At 35.8% G+C, this 18806-nt stretch overlaps 1 protein-coding gene across 2 annotated transcripts in view; it reads right to left on the bottom strand.

Annotated features, from left to right (window-relative positions):
- LRPPRC (leucine rich pentatricopeptide repeat containing) overlaps positions 1-18806 on the bottom strand; it is a 104420-nt gene that overhangs the window by 33625 nt on the left and 51989 nt on the right. For both annotated transcript variants that reach the window (XM_033419163.2, XM_004265006.4), the window contains exons 23-25: positions 18296-18503; positions 9971-10095; positions 9154-9260 (exon numbers count right to left, since the gene is read on the bottom strand). In XM_033419163.2, coding sequence (XP_033275054.1) covers positions 9154-9260; positions 9971-10095; positions 18296-18503 — 440 coding nt within the window. The remainder of the gene's footprint in view (positions 1-9153; positions 9261-9970; positions 10096-18295; positions 18504-18806) is intronic.

Raw genomic sequence — 18806 nt, 5'->3', positions numbered from 1 at the left:
CCTCACATCTGATCTCTTATTTATAAGTCCTCATTACTTTTTTTTGTGTGTGTGGTACGCGGGCCTCTCACTGTTGTGGCCTCTCCTGTTGCGGAGCACGGGCTCCAGATGCGCAGGCTCAGCGGCCACGGCTCACGGGCCCAGCCGCTCCGCGGCATGTGGGATCTTCCCGGACTGGAGCACGAACCCGTGTCCCCTGCATCGGCAGGCGGACTCTCAACCACTGTGCCACCAGGGAAGCCCCCTCATTACTTTTTATTTCTTAAAAATAGTATTGTAGGGACTTCCCTGGTGGTGCAGTGGTTAAGAATCCGCCTGCTAAGGCACGGGACATGGGTTTGAGCCCTGGTCCGGGAAGATCCCACATGCCGCAGAGCAACTAGGCCCGTGCACCACAACTACTGAGGCTGCGCTCTAGAGCCCGCACACCACAACTACTGAGCCCGCGTGCTATAACTACTGAAGCCTATGCACCTAGAGCCCGTGCTCCGCAACAAGAGAAGCCACCGCAATGAGAAGCCCGCACACCACAACGAAGAATAGCCCCCACTCGCTGCAACTAGAGAAAGCTTGTGCACAGTAATGAAGACCCAATGCAGTCAAAAATAAATTAAATAAATAAATTTTAAAAAATAGTATTGTACAATGTTAAATTAAAAACTGACACAAGAACTAACATCTCAGAGTTTTGGGAGAATGACAGAAAAATTGGTACAGAAGAAGTTGTATAAGTGTTCTCATTCTAACTGTGCAAGTACCCACATTTTGCGATACACGAAATAAATGTTGAATAAATTAACTGTTGATATATATTCTCAAACATCATTAATATTTACATTTGTACCCAATTTCTACTCAAGGATTTTCTCACATTATCTGTTTTGTTTCACATGCATTACATTGAAAATGAAGCCAACATCAAATGTATACAAAAAGCCCTTGAAAAAATACTAGATAATCCTCTTTAGAACATGGCAAAATCCAAGAGCTACATTCACTTATAACTTTCAATATTATGTCTCATCCAAATGCCAATGATCTGACTAGCACAACTTTTATGGCAAACTCTTCCTTTTTGTGGCTGATTAATCTGCCTGTCACTGGCAGGACAACTGACTTATACGGCAGCTGTGTGCTTCATTCTGAAATTGATAACTGTTTTCAAAAATAAATCTCAATCATCAAAACAACATCTAGGTCAGATTAACTAAATCTCCTAGGCTTCTGTAATAGTCTACATTTCTGGCTTATCTCTTAACATCTTATTGAATTTTAAACATTGCAAATTTAAAGTAAAAATGAAAAATGTAATAAAACATGGAGAAGAATAGAATTTTAATTGGGATGCTAAATGTAACTTATCCAAAACCAGTTACTGCTTAATTAAAACAAAACCAGTTACTGCTTAATTAAAACAATGAACTCAACTCTTAATTTTTCCTGTTTTTGTTACATACAATCTATTTAATAGACAGTGAGGATAAAGTAATTACTGTAATAAAAAAAAAAAAAAAAGGGACTTCCCTGATGGCGCAGTGGTTAAGAATCCACCTGCCAATGGAGGGGACATGGGTTTGATGCCTGATCCGGGAAGATGCCACATGCCACGGAGCAACTAAGCCCATGCGCCACAACTACTGAAGCCCGTGTGCCCTAGAGCCCGTGCGCCGCAACTCCTGAGCCCATGCGCCTAGAGCCTGTGCTCTGCAACAAGAGAAGCCACCGCAATGAGAAGCCTGCGCGCACTGCAATGAAGAGTAGCCACCACTTGCCACAGCTAGAGAAAGCCCGCACGCAGCAACGAAGACCCAATGCAGGCAAAAATACAAACAAACAGACAAACAAACAAAAAAAACACCAAAACCAAAATACAGCATGTTTGTTTCCACCTGGGTTACTGTGCTTCAAAACACTCTTTGTGCAGTTCCAATTCAGTACTAGGTTCACTTGTATAAGAAAAAAAGTAATCCAAAATAAAAAAATAATTTTCATTAATTTCATTATATTACCTTGATGTAAATTTGTTGTTATCATAATAGGCTTCAATGTACACTAGTGAAAATAGGTATCAAGTAATTATTACCTTTAAAGTGAAAACAGATGAAGATTCTTCTACTTCAAACTCTATCTCAAAGGCAATCATTTTAAATTTAACTAAAATAGTGATTTTTACCTGCTCTGAGTTTTCTTACCATTACTGCTAGAAATGGAAAATAGAAAACAAACAACTACTCTGGCTTCATGTCCTTTAGCTGGAGTAGTAGGAGGAAAATCAAGTGCACGAGGTGTATGGGACAAACAAAAACAGCAAGAACGCAACTACTTATCCCCATAGCCAGGAGAGCAAGGAGAAAAAGGAGTATCATGGAAATTATTAAACCATTCAATAATTGTCCTCTTCTGTAAAATCTCCAGAGACAGACTTAAGGACCATGGTCTAGTAAGGAGGAAAATATGTCTGAGCAAGTCAAACTAACAGTTTAACTATCATTAACTAAATATGATCCAGGTGTTACAGAAAATACTAAGTAAACTAACTCATGGGAGGGGGGTATGAATTTGCATGAGAACTGACATCTCTTGAAATTCTAGGGCTGGAGGGGGAAACTAGCTCTAAAATCCCTTCTTTATATATATGATCCATTCTGGCTTATTAAGGAAGGCAAATTAGTATAAAACCCTGAATTTGATCTATTAAAGAACAAAGGGAAGAGGAACAAAGGTTGGGAGATTGCTGTAATCCAAACTTTTGGTCCTAAAGGCAAAGACATAAAAAGAAGAGTTTTGCCCCCTGAGAAGACAGCAAATTTACTCTGGCTGAAGTGTGATGGAAGGGTAATAGCAGATAAGATGAGAGGGAAAAGTCAAGAAAGAGTAAGTTTGGAGAAACGATAAGTTGTTTTGGTGGTTCAGATATTAAGGGTCGAGAGATCATGGAGGTTGTATTGAAATACATAAATATATCAAATAAACACGTCCTACACCTTAAACTTATGAAATGTTATATCCTATCTCAATTTTTAAAAGAGAGAGATCATGGAGGTAGAAATGGTGTAAGGGAACCAACAGAAAATGTGAAATCAGGACGTGATTTCAAATTCCATGACTACTACTAACTAAATAAGCTCCACACTCACACCCTGAACTGAATGAAGTTTCATTGCCCTAATTCGTTGTTATGTGAGGCTCACGTGAAGATGTACACGAAAATCATTTGAGAAGTATAAAAATGTTACCAGTATTGGTTAACTTGTAATCTAGGTTTGAACCTCAAGGGATGAGGTTAGAAAACGAAATGCTAAATAAGTTTAAAGCAGACTCTTACTCATCTTTGTGTTTGTATCCTGAGAACTTAGTGCCTGGCACATGGCAGGCAATCAGTAAGTGATTACTGAACTGCTCAAAGGATTAAGAATAAAATTAAATAATATAATGCTTTATAGAAACCTTTAATATGGTTACTTAACATTTCATGTCATTATTTAACTTTTTGTACTTGTTTTTATCATCTCTCCCTGGACTTAATCTCCAGTCTTAATACACAAAATGAATGATCTAAACTGTTAATTTATTTAAATGACCTGCAACACTTCCTTCCTGGGAGGTGAATGAAGTACCTTAAAAGACACTTGGCCGAAAGAATGAAGTCATTTTTTTTTTAAAACAAAGAAATACCACTCTATTTTATCATAATTTCTAGCAAAAAAGCATGGGACTAGAACTCAGGAGGCCTGAGTTTTAGTCCAAATCTTTGCTACTATGAACCATAAAAGAGGTACCATCTATAAAAACATAACAAAATTTCTCAGGCCTTTGCACAGACAGTGCCCTCTAAGTGAAATGCTTTTGCTCCCACTCTTTATGTGGCTGGCTCCCAGTTCATCCTTTAGTTCTCATCCCAAACATCACTTCCTCAGAAAGATCTAGTCTGAAACAGATGCTTTCCACAGCACTTTCTGTTATAGCAATTATTGCATTTTACGGATTCATCTTTTTAAGGTCTATCTTTAGAACAAGACTGTAAGATGTGAGCCATAATTATTTATTGAAGGGCAGGAGGGAGGGACGGAAGGAGGGGAAATTGGTCAAAATGGGAAGCCACTCAAATATTAACAACCACCTTAAAGGACTTCATCCAGGAAGTTTTAGGTGACGAAATCTGCCAATGCCAACTTATAAGGGTTCATGATGGGAGACGCTGTATCAGATCTAAGTTAGAGCTTAGTTTCTCTCAAGTCAGAGCTTAGATGATATTATGCCTCTGTTAATTCACCATACCTTCTGCTAAGGTCACTATCCTTCAATTATTAGATATCATTTGAGATGACTGAGTAAAGTGTCTTAAAAATCCCTACAACAGGGCTTCCCTGGTGGCGCAGTGGTTGAGAGTCCGCCTGCCGATGCAGGGGACGCAGGCTCGTGCCCTGGTCCAGGAAGATCCCACATGCCGCGGAGCGGCTAGGCCCGTGAGCCACGGCCACTGAGCCTGCGCGTCTGGAGCCTGTGCTCCGCAACAGGAGAGGCCACAACAGTGAGAGGGCCGCGTACCGCAAACAACAACAACAACAACAAAACCCCTACAACCACTATCCTAATTCAGATACTATTAATCTCACTGTCCCCAACCCCATTTCATCTATCACACATTCTTCTGCTAGTATAAATTTCTTTCTAACACTGCTGAGAGTTCACTGTCTTCTGCATGAACTCAAGCCTGCTTATTCTGATATTGAAGGGTCTCTGGGAACAATCTACCCTTACAAAATACTTCCTATAAATCCTATACCCCAGGATGAAAGAACTATTTAAGAAATCAGAAAGAAATAAAACTTTGTTTGCAGATGACAAGATATTATATGCAGAAAATCCTAAAGACTCCACCAAAAAACTATTAGAACTAATCAACGGATTCAGTAAAGCTGCAGGATACAAAATCAACATATAGAAATCAGTTTCATTTCTATCCACTAGCAGAATATCTGAAAAAAATAAAATACCATTCACAAGATGAGCAAAATGATTAAAAAAAAACAACCTAGGAATAAATTTAACCAAGGTTGTGAAAGATCTGTACACTGAAAACTGTAAGACTTTGATGAAAGAAACTGAAGACATAAATAAATGAAAAAATACCCCGTGTTCATGGATCAGAAGAATTAATATTGTTAAAATGTCTATACTATCCAAAGCTATCTATAGAATCAGTGAAATCCCTATCAAAATTCTGAATGGCATTTTTCACAGAAATAGAAAAAACAATCCTAAAATTTGTATGGAACCACAAAAGATCACAAATAGCCAAAACAGCCCTGAAAAAGAACAAAGCTGGAGGCATCACACTTCCTAAAACTACACTACAAAGCTATAATAATCAAACAGAACGGTACTGGAATAAAAACAGAAGCAAAGACCAATGGAACAGAATCAGAAATAAACCTTCACATATATAGTCAACTAATATTTGACAAGGGAGCCAAGAATACTCAACAGGAAAAGCATAGTCTCTTTAATAAATGGTATTGGGAAAACTAGATAATCACATGCAGTAGAATAAAATTAAACCCCTATCTTTCACCACTTACAAAAATTAACTTGCAATGGATTAAAGACTTTAACATAAAGCCTGAAACCATAAATCTCCCAGAACAAAACACAGGGGAAAAGCTCCCTGATACTGGTCTTGGCAACAATTTTTTGGATAAGACACAAAACCATAAGTGAAAAAAGCAAAAATAAATAAGTGGGACTACATCAAACTAAAAAGCTTCTGTACAGCAAGAGAAACAATCAACAAAATTAAAAGGCAACCCATGAAATGAGAGAAAATATTTGCAAGTCATACACACACGCGCACACACACACCACACACACTATTCAGCCATGAGAAAGAAAGAAATTCTGCCATTTGCAACAAAGAAGATATACCATGAAAGCATTATGCTAAGGAAAATAAGTCAGACAGAATAATGGAAAGACTGTATGATATCCCTTACATGTGAAATCTAAAAAAGCTGAACTCCAAAAAAACAGTGCATAGAATGGTGGTTGCCAGCGTCTTGGGGTGGGGAGAAACGGGGAGATGTTGGTCAAATGGTACAAACTTCCACTTCTAAGACGAACAGGTACTGGGGATCTAACGTACAACATGGCAGTTATACTTAACAATACAGCGTGCACGTACACACATACACACACACACACATACACACTCATATACTTGAAAGATGCTAAGAGTAGATCTTAAATGTTCTCACCACAAAAAAGAAATGGTAATTACATGAGGTAATGGAGGTGTTAACTAACACTACAGTGGTAATCATTTTGCAATATATAAGTACATCAAACCAACAGGTTGTACACCTTAAACTTATACAATGTTAAATGTCACTTGTATCTCAATGAAGCTGGAGAAAAAAAAGGAACTACTTAGAGACTTCCCTTTTCTACTTCTTTGTTCTACCTCTAATACCTTTAATACATTGCCCAACCCTATCAAACTCCCAAACGTGAACAGTACTTACCACATCCATCAAGCCACACCCTAAACCCCATTTTCTCAATAAAGTCTTACCTAATTTCCTACACTGGGAATAATTTTCTCTCTTGAACTCTCAGAACTATTTGTATTTTTCTTACAGCAGTCAACACTTCTCAGTCTTATATAGACATTATCTTCACGTATTAATCTCACATTAGCTCCTTGAGGGTGGATGTAAGTCTTATTTACTTTTCCCTCTCTTTTACTAGAAAATAACACTCTGAGTATATATACAATAAGAATACATATGCTCATTACTGAAAACTCAGAAAATACAGAAAAGTATATAGCAAAATGCCAGCTATAATTCCACCCTCCTGCAATAATCCATGGGTAGAATTAAAATATAAAACTATGTTAAAACGTATTATATATATGTATGTATACCAACTCATTTTAAAAGCACAGGTCATATTATACACTGAATCTTGTCTCTTTCTTTACTTAATGAGACCATTTGTATGACTTGGTTTATCTTATCTCCCACAGTGTTTCAAATACAAAGAAGCTTTATTGTATATTTTGCTTTGGAAATTCAACTCTAGTGAATCTACCCATTAATAAGACACTATTGTGTTTTGGGGAATAATAAAAATGTTCCTCAGTATTTATAATATTCTTTCATATGGTGATACAGCCCTAGTTTATTAATTTTCATTACTTTTAATATTTCCAATAATCCTTAGAAAACCACAAGAGAGAACTCCAGGTCTTGAATTTTAATAGTAAAAAAATCAAGTTCCCACTTTAATTCAATTCCAACTAACCATTAAAAAAAACAAAAAAAACCCTAAAAACGTGCTTCAGTATTCCATATATTGCACACCCTGCTGTTCTACCCTAGGGTACTGCAGAGGGATTCTGTAAAGCTATTCTGTATCCTTTAAGCAATACACATTCACTATAAAAACTGTGTCATCAGTAGACAGCCATTCCTAAATGATTACACTCAATGATGTTGTACATTGGCAAAGCTTTAAAGTAATTAAGATGCAGCCTCCTCTCGCCTAGTCATGTGACAAACATGCACCTTATGCTAAGCATCATACTGTGAATTATGTGGGATGAAGAAAACACAATCTCTACCTTTAAGGGGCAAAGAGAATTAATAATATTGATTACTACCATAATCCAGGAAACATGCAAGCTGCTTTACATACATTATGTGATTGAATCTTAAAGAAAGATACTATATTTCCTTTTAGAGATGAGGAAGCTTAGAAAGGTTTAGTAACTTATTTATTATCACACTAGCAAGTAGATGACAGAAGGAGAACCCACTCATGCCTTTTGTGCTTCCTATTATGTCTTGCTTATTACACAAAGAGAGCCACATGATTTCCTGCTGTAGAACCTCTAATCACTATTATCTGAATACCTGAGCTTTATTTCTGCTCTGATCAGTGCCTTACTAATACTGATAACATGCATACAGAGTACAGAACTCAACAGGCAGACAGCTTCTCTCATTTTCACATACATACACTGTGCACCTTCGATGAGAGAATTTATATCATTTTCTAGAAAATACAAATGAACTACTCGAGCTATAGAAGCACCTGTCCAAGACAGCATACTCCACACTTCCCTCCGACAGGAGGACAGATTGAGTTAAAGACAGATAGAAATATAAGAAAGTTCTGAATTAATTTCACAGTCCTTTTTCATACTAGACTTTTCTTCGAAAAATGTCAAGAGAAACTAATAATTTTCTGGGATGTGTGCCTCTATTTTCAAATCCATTATAAGCAGTCATCAACATAAAAACAAGGAGGCCAAACACCACCTTTATGTCTCGTCCACCATGGGCAATTTTGGGAAAAGACATGGAGTAACAGTAAAGTATATCTGAGAGAAAAATGATTACTGATGTATTCACAAGTTTATTTTACTCATATTAAAAGTAATATTTCTTAAGGCGATGGGTCCATCTTCTCTGAAATGATTTTTTTAGGAGATACAGAATTGTTTAATAGTGAAATTAATCACAATTTGGACAGACTTTATCGTTGCCCTTTGACTTATCAATTTCAGTAAGCAAAATTTCAATCAAGCCTAGATAAAATATACTAATCCTAAATAGCCCAGGTTTGTCACCTACCATTTCCCGTAAGCTGCTTACCATAGTGAAAAAAAAAGAAGAAATTTTAAATTAAATGCCAAACACCTGCAGACAGCACTTGTTTGGCTGATTAACTTATAGACAAGCATTACAAATAAATCTGAGCATGGTCTGCAGCAAATTAAATTCCACTGCTTTTAAGAACAAAGAATTCCTTGGCAAAGAGGATTAGCAAATTTACACACAGGAATGCCAGTTTAATTTAATTGTTCCACAATCCAAGATTTAATATGCCAATATCATTTTGATATATAACAGTGAATTTAACAAAGTGAAGAAACAAATTCAATATACAACCAGGCTGCCTTTTCTGAACTGTAATTATATACAATAAAGAAGCTGGCCGAGTCTCTCCCTCTCACCCCACATTATTGAGACTGAATTATATTAACATGAATCAGAACATGTGTAATTAAAGGTTAAAATTTGTAAACATATTCTAATTAAGAGTCTAAATAGCTGTACAATTAGAATACTGGAGTTAAAATCATACCTCAATGATCTTCTTGGCCTCTTTGTAATTTCCTGTTTGTAGGAAGGCAAAGAAGAGATCATACAGCATAGTCATTTCACCTTGTTCTTGGCTCACAAAGTCCATTGCTAGAGAGGAAAGAAGAAAATATATTAGAAGACAAAATATAGACTAACACTATATCACTTGAAGAGTTCTGAACAAATACAAGAAAACTTTAAAACAAATATTTAGAATAACTTAAAGGTTATAGCTAAATCAACCAATTTTCTGTCACATTCCTTATGTAACAGCATACATTTATGACATTAAGTACCTGTGACTAGCTTCAAAGAGAACTGGTGAGGATAAGGCTGAAAATCTCACAAAGGCAGATCATCAAGAAGCGGACCAAAAAATAACAGAGGGGGGCTTCCCTGGTGGTGCAGTGGTTGAGAGTCCACCTGCCGGTGCAGGGGACATGGGTTCGTGCCCCAGTCCGGGAAGATCCCACATGCCACGGAGCGGCTAGGCCCGTGAGCCATGGCCACTGAGCCTGCGTGTCCGGAGCCTGTGCTCCGCAACGGGAGAGGCCACAACAGTGAGAGGCCCGCGTACCACACACACACACACAAAAAAAACAAGAGGGGTGACTTTTCAAAATGAAGTTACTAAAATCAAGTTCATTTATAATGTTAAAAATATACCTGATATTTTTCAACTCAGAAGTGTAACAAAGTTTCTCTGGATGTGCTTGCCTTCCTGTTAAATTCTCTCTTCACAGCAACACATTAAGATTAAATAAGCAAGAGGGGAAAAAAGAAAACTAACAACACTAACGAATTAGAAGGTGACTAACCTTTCTGAATCAGATCAGTCTCGCCTTTCTCTATCAGTTTACATAGGACATCATGAATCCTTGGTAGTATTTTATACTTTTTATAGCAGTCAATCGTGACTTCAAGAGCAGTAGGTAAGTCATCCCTTGGAAACATCAAAATATTAACAATGAATAAAATATATCTAATTAATTTGAGAGCTATACAATGACCAGTCAAAAGGTACACGAGTGAGTTTTATTTAAGGTAGAATACCACGAAGCCAAATTGGAAAAAAAAAATACAAGAAACAATCCTTATATAAAAATCAATGTTCAGAGTACAGACATCATTAGTGGTTCCCTGTTTTCCCTGCTTCAACTTTTATTATTTTGCTTGCTAAATGGTACTTATTAAAAAGTCCAAAAGATGAAGGCATTCTCTCAGATTATATATAAATTGCTATAAGAATGCATTATTCTAAAAACAAGGACTACTGTCAAATATTTTTTCCAACTACTTTGTGTTTATGGTCCTCAATAATTCCAGATTTGGGAAACTTTATTAAATGTCCATCAACAGTCATCAAGAACTTTTCAAGCACTTTCACCTTTCTCATCATATGTTTCATACTGCTGCCTCTCCAGATAAGGAGGAACTAACTTTTTTTTTTTTAATTTACTTTTGGGTGCGTTGGGTCTTTGTCGCTGCGCGTGGGCTTTCTCTTGTTGTGGTGAGCAGGGGCTACTCTTCGTTGCAGTGCGTGGGCTTCTCATTGCTGTGGCTTCTCTTGTTGCGGAGCACAGGCTCTAGGCACTCGGGCTTCAGTAGTTGTGGCGCACGGGCTTAGGTGCTCCGCAGTATGTGGGACCTTCCCGGACCAGGGCTCAAACCCATGTCCCCTGCATTAGCAGGAGGATTCCTAACCATGTGCCACAAGGAAATCCCAGGAAGAAGTAACTTTAGGATTCATACATATAGAAACTTACTGTTGCTAAACCTAGGATATTCTTAGGGTTGGTGAATTCTAGAACTCTTTAAAAGCTTTTCATAAGAGGGTAAGCTTTTAAAAATTATTTCCAATTATAAAATCGAAGCTTCTCTTATGTGGTTAATTAATTAAAATAAAAAGATATTTTCATTAAGTCAGTTTATTAAATACGAGTGTGGAAACACATTCTTGTGTGTCCTCAAAACCTACTATTTCCCTTGGAAAATGACAGTATGAGAAATTATTAAGACCGTGAAAAAGCTGTAGAGATTATGTGATCCAATTCTACTTGCCACCTTCCTTTATTTTTAAATAGATGAGGAAATTAAGGCATCTAGAGATTGACTGATTAGCCTAAGGCCACCAGGTAAACAGAGAAAGGCACTGTCATCAGGTCCCTGGACTCTCCCCCCTTTCAGTTGAGTACATCTAATTATACATTATGCTCTATTAAAAGCAATGTTGTTTGTTTAACCTAATAAGGTGGTGTAATATGGAATAAGAAATTAAAGATTTTTGAAAAGAAAGTATGAAATGTATTAAAAAAAGCATGGTTAGAGACATGGACCAAAGTACAAGTAGCGATAACAGTGACAATCTTTGTGGAGAAAACACATTTCTCTCACATGTGCAACAGTTTTCAAAAGGAAGAAAGCCTTTTAAAATTTTCCATTGAAGCCCTAACATTTTGGTTCATTATACAAATGTTATGTTGCCCTAGATTGAATTACCATTTTATCTAGATTAAGGTTTTAAACTGTACTAAAAAGTAAAGTATCATGAAGAAGCATTAATTTTACTACAATACTGACACAGTGAAAATGAGCCTATCCTGACGGAACTCCACCTTATCCCCTTACTAAGCCCTGTTTACAGTGCATCTTCCGGCACCCCACAGAGTCATTTGAATTTTTGTCATTTGGGGTGAAGACTAAATTACAGGTTAATTTCAAAACTGCAAGTAGATGCTGCAGGCTAGATTACTGTCATACAAGAGAAATGCTACCACATATGATATAAAGCTTTATATAATCAGTATTTTCCCTTGCTTCAGATACAAGTTATTACCTTTTTACAATTCCATTTAATGGAAAACTACCAAAATATTTAAGAGAAAAACTAACACACACTGATTTTTAAAAAGCAGTATAATTTGCTTTTTCAGATCAATTTCCAAACTAGGATAATATTGTCTCAATTGTATTTTCCCTACATTAGGTCAAAGCTATCAATAAATGAGTGAATAATTGTTCTGTCAATCAAAGAGACATGTTAATAGTCTTTGGTCTCCAAATATATGCTTCTGAAGATTATACATGCTCAGAACAACAACAGAAAAGACAAGTATAGCAAAATGGAAATAATTCATATATATTTGTTAGTAATTTTAAGTAACAATGTCACTGACCCCAGGTTGCCAACAAAATGAATTAGAAATCTATAGTGAAACATTTTGTACAAAGTGTGCTTACTGATGATAGAAATGAACTAAGGTCTAGTCGTTTCTTTTCAGTCCTTATTATCTACATTCTGACTTGTGTTTGGTTGGATCACGTCACTTTAAAGAGATAAAAATGTCCACTCCTCGTATGATTTGATGTCATCATTAATCTTTCCTATTAAAGCTTGAAAACTTTGGGTGAGGGAAATGAAAAATATGAGAAAGTATATAAAATTCACATTACTGTGAAAATAGTTGTATACGCACAGGACTTTTGAATTTCAATCCCAATTGATAAGTACTACATGCAGCTTGGCTACAGCAGTGTGACACATTTCTAGAAGTGGTGATGAAAGCAGATTATCACAACAGTTGAACTCAAGGACCTTTGGGTTCCCTCCCAGTTCTAATACTCTAACGCAAGGTTCTATGAACTTGAGCTTGTTAGGTTCATCATCTCAAATGTTTCACACCAGCAGAAAAAATCATCACATGAAAATACCACTTTTATTAGGCTGGATGAAATCAGTAAGTGCAGTAAAATATCAAATGGGAAAAGGTGGAAACTGCCTTATACCCAAAATGTGGGGGAAGACTTTATCAATCAGTGTATTTCTAGTTTCTGTGACCTAAAATGATTCTGTGATTTCCTTTGTACACTTTAAAACACTAGAACTGATTTAAAACTCTACTCTAAAATAATAATCTTTTGAAGAAATCTTGTTGAAAACATTAATTCTGGATTCAAAACTTACTCCATGCTTATTTCAGTATACACGCATAATTACTAAAGCTTTATATACAAACGGGTCACAAATTTTTAAAAGTCCAATCCTGATAAAAATTTAGCCACTGCTTTCACAAACCTCAAATAATACTAAGTGAAAATCAACTCTATTAACATACTATTATCTCTAAGAAAAATCCACTGTGATATTTTCAACGACTAGACACCCTCCCAAAGTATTTCAATGATATACATAAAGTGATTTTCATAAATAAAACTATACATGCTAATAAAAAGTAATCAATCTTTTTAAAATATTTTTGATTGATGTAAATTAACTCAACATAGCCTTTATCAAAATTCTGGGAGCCTATGAAATAAAAACAGAACAGTGGAAAGGAAGATTCTATAATTCTAAATTTTAAGAACACACATATATATAATAGACTGAGTCCAATAAGAACATGGCAAATCTGATGTTACCTCTTGTGTTAGTCCTTATTATGAAATGAAAGTATGCTTTATGTCACTGACAGAAAAACAAACCCTGGACATAACATTTATATGAGGCTGATCATAAAACTATCTACTTAAAGGTACCAGAAAACAAAGTCCTCCTAACTCAAATTCCTTTATATATAACTGTAAAAATCACAAATGTGTTTCATACAATCTTGAACAAGAACAACCAGTGACAACTATCTACCTACTGGTAGCTTTAAACTTAGTCTCCTTACCTATAGCAAATAACTTCCAATTTAATCAAAATTTTAAATGACAAATATTAATTTTTTAATTGGAATAAAGTGCTTCAACATTATGCATAAAGTGTTAGTGAAGTGGCGATTTACCTAAAGAGCTTACTGACTGAAAAGCTCTCAAAATCTGAAATCACTGGAGAAAAGAGGGGCTTTAGGGGAGAAAAAAGTTCAAAACAAGGGAGGGGGAAACAAAAAACACCTTAACACTCTAAAAACTGACTATTCTATAAATCTTAAGCAGATGTTCAGTGTGGAAAGAAATCAATTCAGGAGAAACCATCGACTTCACAAAAATTATTCTGTGAAGAGAACCAGCCCTTGAAAGAGCTAAATGTTTCTTTTTCTGTTCATCATCTATAAATGCGGAATCTTCAAGGAGACTAGTGTTGCAATTACAACTAATCCTCCCAAAAAAATTAACTGTGTTGAAGGCTTTGTAATTTCCCTAGGTACAATTTAGCTGTCACTTACTTTCAAATTTACTCAAACATGCTTTCGGAACAGCACTAACTTCACATGTCAAGTGCTTTCCAGCCAATTGAGTCTAAACTGGAAGTCGGTGTTAAACAACTGAATGATTAGACAAGATAGCTCATTTCCCTGCTCTTTTGTTCAGAATAAAATGCCACATTTACATTATCAGGCTCAACAGGATTTTCTGACAGAGGGAGAAAAAACCCTACTGAACACTGTCCGTACTAAGCACATGAAGCCTGTCATTTACCAATCATCCTTCAAAAAGCAATAGCCATGAATGTAACTTAATTACGACCCAATGATCCTTGACGAAAAATCATCTTATCACTGTCCTGTCCCCCTAGGGCAAATGAACCACTTTTGTCCTTTGGCACTGATGATGCTAAATTCTTAATTGCAATAATGGAGTAAAAGAGCCAAACCTCCTTAATTTCCTTTCAGCACATAAAGAGTTTTACTCTAGAAGGCGAGCATTCCCACAAATAATAAAAGTATCCAGTACAAATGAAGATGCCAAAATTAAAGGGGAGTATATATGACAGAATAACCAGCATTATAAAAAGTGTATTTCCCACTTCTGCAACATATTGAAGTGTTACAGTAAGTTTTAAAACGTATTGGTATAGGTTCATCTTACAGAAATTGTGACCTTTATGAAGAACTCAAGATTAATTTAGCAAGAGTTCTGGGAGGATTATATGGACAAAGTCCATGATTCACTTAAATGAAATGCATGTGGGTATATACAGATTATAGCACAAATCAGCACAGAAAAATCCTAAATGGAAAGCAGAAATTAAAGATTCTTTGATCATTTGCACTAAATAATCCAGTTAAACAGCTTCAGATATTTTTCATATGAAATGAAACCAAAATGGATCAGCTATACAAGTGAATCTGAAACTGCATCATACAAATTTTTATGCTTTAAAAACTAAGGGCTTCCCTGGTGGCGCAGTGGTTGAGCGTCCGCTTGCCGATGCAGGGGACACGGGTTCATGCCCCAGTCTGGGAAGATCCCACATGCCGTGGAGCGGCTAGGCCCGTGAGCCATGGCCGCTGAGCCTGTGCATCCGGAGCTACTGCTCCGCAACGGGAGAGGCCACAACAGTGAGATGCCCGCGTAACGCAAAAAAAAAAAACAAAACTAATGGCCCAAATTTCATTAATTTTATTTCCTTTATCATAGCATAAAGACTAATCAAAAGCTCTTTTAACCTATTTTAAAGCATTTCTTTCTTCCTTAATATGGAGGATCCAGGTCATCTTTCTGGATCAGGCATGATTTCAATTAAAAAAAATTTTTTTAAGTAGTTACAAAGGAAAATGTTTAACATTCATGTGGACTACATGTAGACATGTGACTTACAGAACAGTCCCAGTGTAAATGAAACACATGAAAATTTTGTTGAAATCAGCATACTTCTTTTCAGTGCAAGTATTATTTTGATAATACAAATCAGATTAGTTTAACAAGTTCTTCAAAATTTTGCAAACCTGTTATTTTGGATTTCCTTTGGCAAATGAATAAAAACAAAATGTATTATTTTTCATAACTGTAAAACTTTTAAAACAATATCCAAGTAACAAACTGATACAATATTAAATTTCTCCTGTGTTTTATCCAATGCTGGAAAAGTCAGTCCAAAATTAATATCTATTGAATCTTAAAGATCATCTTTCTAAGGAACTCAACCTCGCAAATTTGTTCTAGAATTACAATTTGTAAGTGACAGCCTTCTTCAGAGTCTTTGCAATGACTTTCCAAAAAGATGCTTGCCTTTGAAAGGATGAAGATTTTGTAAAGTGTTCTGAAATGTTTCTCATAATTCTACCTCAAGTTTGAATAAAAGCCTCATTCTCCAGATGAGTTCATACCTGCTGAGGCCAATTACCTGATATTATTGAAGATTAAACATATTTAATCAAATCAAATACATGTAGACTTTTGGGCAGGCTAGCATAGTTAATCCTAGTACTGCACTTGTCATGATTCTGAATTAATTAGCTATCTTCCATCAGTTGGGAAAACACAATTGAAAATAAGTTGCAAAGTCAATGTTTTCCTCCAACTTAGCCCCCACCAGGAGTGCTACTACTGTTTTCTGCTAAACATGAAATTTCCTTTATCTCCTTTTAATTATTCTCCTGACTCTAAAAGAGTCAACAAAACCTTTTTATCATGACAGATGAAACTGAAGATCTTGTCATGGAAACTGCCTCTGCAAAGCAAAGATAGCAAAAAACAAAAACAAATTCAGGCAAATAAAAATAGAAGGTAATTTCTCTTTGTATCTGAAAGTAGTAAAAAAAAAAAATCATAAAAGAAACTAATTTAGATTTCTCGAGCCCAATTAACAGGGACAGTCAGATTTTACTGAGACACACAAATCTCTGACTGTACAGTAAAATCTGAAGCACAGAGTATGCTCCACATTAACATCTGAATCCCATGCTATTTCCATTTTCCCTTGGGGGAAGTTCTCCTTGGTTCATGAGCCCCATCTGCAGACCTCTTCTGGAAAACTTTTGTATCTCCTCTGTCTTCAAAGTATTTCTATTTGTAAGATACTTTTTCTACCATGGCCTCATTTTCATTGTTAATTATTTTATTTTTGCCCAGTGGTGGAGGAGGGCCTAATTCTTCTGGGCACTGGGCCCATTTCTTTCAAATCCCTATGCAGAGCTCCACATGCAATTTGCAGAGACGGGTCTTTTAAACAATCAAAAAAATTCTAGGAGGAAGCATATTAATTATAGGATTTCTATATAAAGTAGGCTGTGAACATGAGAACTCAATAACACAATAATTGTTTGAATCACTATTTCTTTAAAAAGATGTAATGCTGAGATTGTGGAGGTTAAGATTTAGCCAAATCATATTAAGCTGATAAACTATTTTTTGATTGATGGCAAAGAAATTATTTCATAAAACATTTATGTGCATGTATGTGTGTGCATATATATATGTGTGTGTACACATATTTCCTAAAAAGAGTTAGTTAAAAGAGATGTTTTTATTCCACATTTTAAATTCAATACTAAATCATTCATTATATTCAATTAATTATACCCCCTAATAAATAAAGAAAAACTACCAGAAATGTGGGAAGAATATGAGAACCGTTAAGATTTATCTTTTACTTTTCTCCTGACACTGATACGGCAACATCCAAACTAAAATTAGAAAATCACAATCACAAAATAAGCAGATTAAAAATTGCATTAAGCCATGGAAGAGATGACAAAGAGGTAAGATCTGAGAAATTTTTTAAAATGGAAAAGAAAAACAAACACAAAAGGAAAAGAATAAAGGACACTTTATCATCTTACTAAAATGTTTCACTCATTACAAGAGAGTAGGTTGACTTTATGATTTGCACTGGAAAAAATACCTTAAATTGGGCACCAACATAAACATTCCAAATGTAAAAATTTTCAAATTCAGTAAATCTCACCCTATTAACAAAATTCATCTTCTTCCCACAAGACACAGAGACATCTTCTACAATATTTATCGAAGCCAGAATAACTACTGTATTGGTACATGCAATTAAAATACTACATGGAGGAAAGGAGCAATGAAGAGACGCTGCCACATCATTACCTGAATAACAGTCATGAAGCATAATCAAAAGCCCCAGAGAATCCTTCTTTCTTATATTTATTAATAATTAACACTTATAAGGCTCAAAACTGGGAAAAACTAGATTTGGCTTCATGTACTATCATCACATGCCCCATACAAAAAAAATCACCATAGATCATTCCATTGAGAAGTAATCCACAGGACCACAGGGCGGCTGGTGATTTTATAGGTCACCTACTCCACAGAAGTCCTCTTATTCTGTGGTGAATAACCTCCAAGGCTTCCACAGCACTACAGAGAATTTACAAAGTATAATTCCCAAATGATTAGATTCATTCTTTCAATGCCAACATTTAAAATTGAAAATTCAATTAACTTACTTTTCCAGATATAGGGTGACCAATGGGGAACTTAAGGTAGTAGATGGTTTCGCTAACCCTAGAGTCACGATGGCTTCATGCAACTGTTTTACTGTTTCAGTTTCACCTCTTAAAGCTGCGCCATTTAGGATGTGGAAAAAGGACAAGACTGTTGCATCTTTGATAAGAACATCCTTCTCTTTCATCTCCCTTAGAATGTTAATAGCATCTACAATGAAGTAGCACAAAAGACCCTTAGGTAATTTCATGTAGGGAAAACAAACTGCTATTAAAACAGCATTTCAAGCCCAGCAGGAATGTAAATTCTAGTGTATAATGCCGATTTCAAGTTAATTACTACTTGCATTTCTAAACGAGACTACAATTATAAATCCACAATAGCATGGTTTTATCATTTCCCTGCAACTTTGACTACAAATTATAGATAGGGACTGTGTGCCCACTCTGCACCACATAACCCTGTACTGTCTGCCCTATAGCTGTAAGATCCTCCTAAATGGATGCTTTTATC

This window comes from Orcinus orca, chromosome 13, assembly GCF_937001465.1.
Source record: "Orcinus orca chromosome 13, mOrcOrc1.1, whole genome shotgun sequence".
NCBI lineage: Eukaryota > Metazoa > Chordata > Mammalia > Artiodactyla > Delphinidae > Orcinus > Orcinus orca.
This window is presented reverse-complemented; position numbering and strand designations above follow the sequence as displayed.